The 4,745-nt window shown below is 50.3% G+C and overlaps 1 protein-coding gene across 1 annotated transcript in view; it reads left to right on the top strand.

Moving 5' to 3' along the window:
* Positions 1-1,849: 1,849 nt before the first annotated feature.
* Positions 1,850-4,745, top strand: part of Prss57 (serine protease 57) — a 6,737-nt gene continuing 3,841 nt past the window's right edge. The window contains exons 1-2 of the mRNA XM_029482975.1: positions 1,850-2,223; positions 3,871-4,024. Of these exons, the coding sequence (XP_029338835.1) occupies positions 2,124-2,223; positions 3,871-4,024 (254 nt within the window). The 5' untranslated portion in view covers positions 1,850-2,123. The remainder of the gene's footprint in view (positions 2,224-3,870; positions 4,025-4,745) is intronic.

Below are 4,745 nucleotides of genomic sequence, written 5' to 3'. Positions count from 1 at the left end.
AAAAAAAAAAAAAAAAAAAAAAAAAAAAAAAAAACCCACAAAAACCAGGCAGTGAATAAATAAATACATTAATTAATTAATATCTCAAAGGGTCCCCAGATGCCCCAGAATGGAGTTGGAAGCCCTTCCTGGGTTTCTCAAGCCAGTACAGGGTCCAGATGGCTGCTGTGAGCTTGGCAGTTGGCAGTTGAGGTGAGCGCAAGATGGTTTCACAACCGTTCATCAAAGCAGAAGGAAACAGAAGCAACAGAGCTCCTGCATCTGCAGCCTGAACTTTTCCTACACTTGCTGTGCGATTTTTTCCCCCCTGAGACACAGTTTCTCTGTGTAGCTCTGACTGTCCTGGAACTCACTCTGTAAACCTGATTGACCTTGAACTCACAGAGATCTGCCTGCCTCTGCCTCAGAGCTGGGACTAAAGGCATGCGCCATCACACCCACCCTGCATCACACACCTTCCCACTCTCTGTAGTTGTCATCCCTGCTGATTTCTCTTTACATCGCTATCTTCATCTCTGTTTCTGTCTCCCTCTCATTTATTTTATTTGTTATTTTCTGAGTGTTTTTCTGTGCGTATGTACCACATGCATGCAGTACCCACAGGAGCCAGAAGTGGGGACAGATCCATTGCCACTATGTGAGTGCTATCAACCAAACCCAGGTCCTTTGGAAGAGCAGCCAGTGCTCTAAGCTGCTGAGCCTTCTCCCCAGACCTGCTTTCTGTCTGTTTGTTTGCTTGCTTGCTTTTTGTTTGGCAGGGACTCACTCTGTAAAGCAGGCTGGCCTTAATCTCAGAGACCCATCTGCCAGTGTCTCCAGAGAGCTGGGGTTAAAGGTATGCATCCTCTTCAGGCTTGGCTTTCTTTCTGTCCTTATCTCTGTCTCTGTCTTCCCCTCCCTCTCTGTCTCATTCCACCGCCACCTGTTTCTGTTACTCTCTTATGTTCCTCTGGCCCTGGCTCTCTGGTTCTGGCTCTCTGGGGTCTCTCTCCTTTCCCTCCTGCTCTGTGTCTACTACCTTCCTGAGCCCTGGCTCCCTCCAAGGCCTATGGTGCAGAGCTTCCCCCGAGTCCTCAGTGGGGGATGGAGTGACCCTTTTGGGAGGTTGTTGCTAAGACAACAGTGCCTTCTCCTGCAGGATGCCCTTGCTGACCCTGGGCCCTCTCCCCTCCCTGAGCTGTCTGGAACCACTGTGCACCCTGGGTTCACCCAAGCCCCTCTCTACTCTTAGGCACCCACCATTTGCATCAGCTCTGGGGTGAGTCCTACAGGCCAACTGGGGCACAGCCTGTAGCAGACTTAAAGCTGCAGCATCTGCTAACAAGCATGGACCAGTACAAGCCCAGCCAGTGTGTGCTCTGGGCTCCATCTCACAACCTAGGGGAAGCTTACATTCCCACCTTACGTGGGTCCATGGTAGACAACACCTGTGGCCTTAGCACTTGAAGGATAGAGGCGGGAGAGGCAGGCAGGCGTTCAAGGCTATTCTCAGCTGATAGCTAGTTCAAGGGGCATACTGAACTAGAGGCCAGATAACTGAACTTTCTCTCCCAAAGGTCCCCACCACGAGGAAACCCAAGCCCAGCACATATCCTGATGGGTGGTCTCCGGACTCCAGACCTTAGGGTCACTCTCTGCTATGTCCCCAGTTCTTCCAAGGAAGTGTGGTATACAGTAGGACCTCAATAAAAGCAACAAAGTCAGCCCAACTCAGAGCCCTCCCCAAAGAACTAGCTTTATGGTCTTTACTGACCTCAGGTTCATGATGGGGAAACTGAGGTCAAGGGTCAAGGTGCTTGCCCCTGGGCTACCTGGCCGGGGACAGACAAATAAGCAGAGGTGGTGCTTCCAGGATGACTGTCCCCTGAGAAGGTCTGAATGCGTGGCCGTGGCCAGATAATCTAGTAGGAAGGTACAAGGGGAGTTTGAGCTCACAAACCAATCTTGGTTCTAAGCTTCTGGGTTTTCATGAGCAGCACAGTTGGGGACAAGGAACAGTAACGTGGCCTTCCCTGATTCCCAGAAGTGCCTGCTCCACCTTCTGACCACAGACCACAGATCCGGAACAACTTTCTGGACTGAACCGTTGGGTGCCTCCTGCACCTGCAGATCTCACCAGAAAGATGCCATCCTCTACAGCTATGGTGCCTGGGACAAGAGGAGGCTGGCACTGCCTGGTGCTGACTACAGCAGCTGCCCTGACCCAGCTCATGTGGCTCCCTGGTGAGAACTCCAAATGGCCATTAGACCCTACCCAAGGTGACCAGGCTCCCACACAGGATGCACGTGTACTCTTGCTCAGGCAGGAGGCTGTGGGGGTGGGGGTGGGGCAGCCAGTAGGGACTTCAGCCACCTCAGGTACAAGATCGCAGAGTCTGGGCTTCCTAGCTTTTGTTTTGTTTTGTTTTGTTTTTTGTGTATATTAGTGTTTTGCCTGTATGTTTGCATGCATGCAGTACCTGGAGGAACCAGAAGGTGGCATCAGATCCCCTGGAATTTACAGTCGGTTGAAACAACCATGTAGATGCTGACATTAGAATCTAAGTCCTCAGTAAGACCACAGCCAGGGGTTTTAAATAACGGGCCATTTCTCCAAGCCTCCTATTTTTTTAAAAAAATTACATTTATTTATTTTGTTTTTGTTTTTGTTTTTTGTTTTTTTGTTTTTTCGAGACAGGGTTTCTCTGTATAGTCCTGGCTGTCCTGGAACTCACTTTGTAGACCAGGCTGGCCTCGAACTCAGAAATCCGCCTGCCTCTGCCTCCCTAGTGCTGGGATTAAAGGCGTGCGCCACCACGCCCAGCTTATTTTGAGAGGGTACATGTAGACAGTGCTTGTCACAACCAGTGGAAAACTTGCAGGGGTCAACTCTGTCCTTCTACCATAGGGGTTCCTGGGATTGAACTCAGGTTGTCAAGCTTGGTAGCAAGTGCCTTTGCCTGCTGAGCCATATCACTGGCCCAAAGGGTCACCTAGTCTCACTCTTTAATTATCTATCTATCTATCTATCTATCTATCTATCTATCTATCCATCCATGTCTGTCTGTCTGTTTGCTTTCAAGACAGGGTTTCTCTGTGTAGCCCTGGCTGTCCTGGAACTCACTCTGTAGATCAGGCTGGCCTCAAACTCAGAAATCTGCCTGCCTCTGCCTCTCAAGTGCTGGGATTAAAGGCATGCGCCACCATTTGACCCCCTCTATCTCTCTTAAGTAAAGTGGGTTTCTCTTGGTCCAGGCACCTTGAAATAGCTGGGCAGCTGAAAGGGGGAGTCACCTTGAATTCCTGATCCTCCTGCCTCCACTTCCAGAGTTCTGAAATAGCAGGGTTGCACTGCTATACCACGCTTATGTGGTGCTGAGGGTGCCTGGGACTGGCTTTGTCTCTCTGTGTCTCTGTGTCTCTGTCTGTCTGTCTGTGTCTGTGTCTGTGTCTGTGTCTGTGTCTGTGTCTCTGTGTCTGTGTCTCTGTGTCTGTGTCTCTGTGTCTGTGTCTGTCTGTCTCTCTCTCTCTCACACACACACACACACACAAACACACACACACACACACNTGTGTCTGTGTCTGTCTGTCTCTCTCTCTCTCACACACACACACACACACAAACACACACACACACACACACACACACACACACACACACACACACATAGGCGAGGTCTCATCATGTAGCCCTGGCTGGCCTGTAACTCTCCATGTAGACCAGGCTGACTCTGATCCCACAGAGATCCTCCTGCCTCGGCTTCCTGGATGCCTCCCTCCATGTTTGCCCCTTCCTCTCAGCCCAGCCTCCACCCCTACTCCCTGCCAGGGCTGTGCTCCATTGCCCTTGATTTCCTGTCCTTGTCTCTCACATTGCCTCACCTCTTCCAGGTTGCTGTGGGTCCTACATTGTTGGAGGCCATGAGGTAACGCCACATTCCCGGCCCTATATGGCCTCTGTGAGCTTCGAGGGCCATCACTACTGTGGAGGCTTCCTGTTCCATACCCATTGGGTGGTGTCAGCTGCCCATTGCTTCAGCGACAGGTGACATGCTGGGGCCACTGAGGGATAAACTTAAGGCCATCAGGAAGCCAGGATGTGACACAGACAGGACCAACTCTCTACCCCCAGCCCTGGGCACTTCTGGTGATAACAATCAAACATAATGACTATGATCATCTTCAACACAAGCGACACATGCTACTGTTTGGACTCACATTAACTGTGGGGAGAGCAGCACAGTCTGGGGACTCCAGCTATCCAGAGGCTGGCTCAGGGGGACGAAAAACTGAAGCTCAGTGTTAGCTACAGTCTGGAACCAAGTCTCCATAGGCAGACAGACAGACAGTTAAATAGTAGAGGTCTTAACTGGAGTGTGGCTCAGGGATGGAGCCCCACATAGAATCCCCAAGTGAGAGTCTGGGCGTGTTGACATTTGTGGAGCCCTTGCCTGGAGTCCCTCAGTGAGGGGCTGGAGATGTGGTCAGGTAGTGCACTTGCTCAGTGAGAAGCATGAGGGTTTCTTTTTTTTAAGATTTATTTATTTATTTTAAATTCGTTTTTTTTTTTTAGGATTTATTATTTATCTTATGCATGTGAGTACACTGTAGCTGTCTTCAGACACACCAGAAGAGGGCATCAGATCCCATTACAGATGGTTGTGAGCCACCATGAGGTTGCTGGGAATTGAACTCAGGACCTCTGGAAGAGCAGTCAGTGCTCTTAACCACTGAGCCATCTCTCTAGCCCCTTAAATTCTTTTTTT

The sequence above is a fragment of the Mus caroli genome, chromosome 10, assembly GCF_900094665.2.
Source record: "Mus caroli chromosome 10, CAROLI_EIJ_v1.1, whole genome shotgun sequence".
Lineage (NCBI taxonomy): Eukaryota > Metazoa > Chordata > Mammalia > Rodentia > Muridae > Mus > Mus caroli.
The sequence above is the reverse complement of the archived record's forward strand: the minus strand, read 5'-3'. Positions and strand labels throughout refer to the sequence as shown.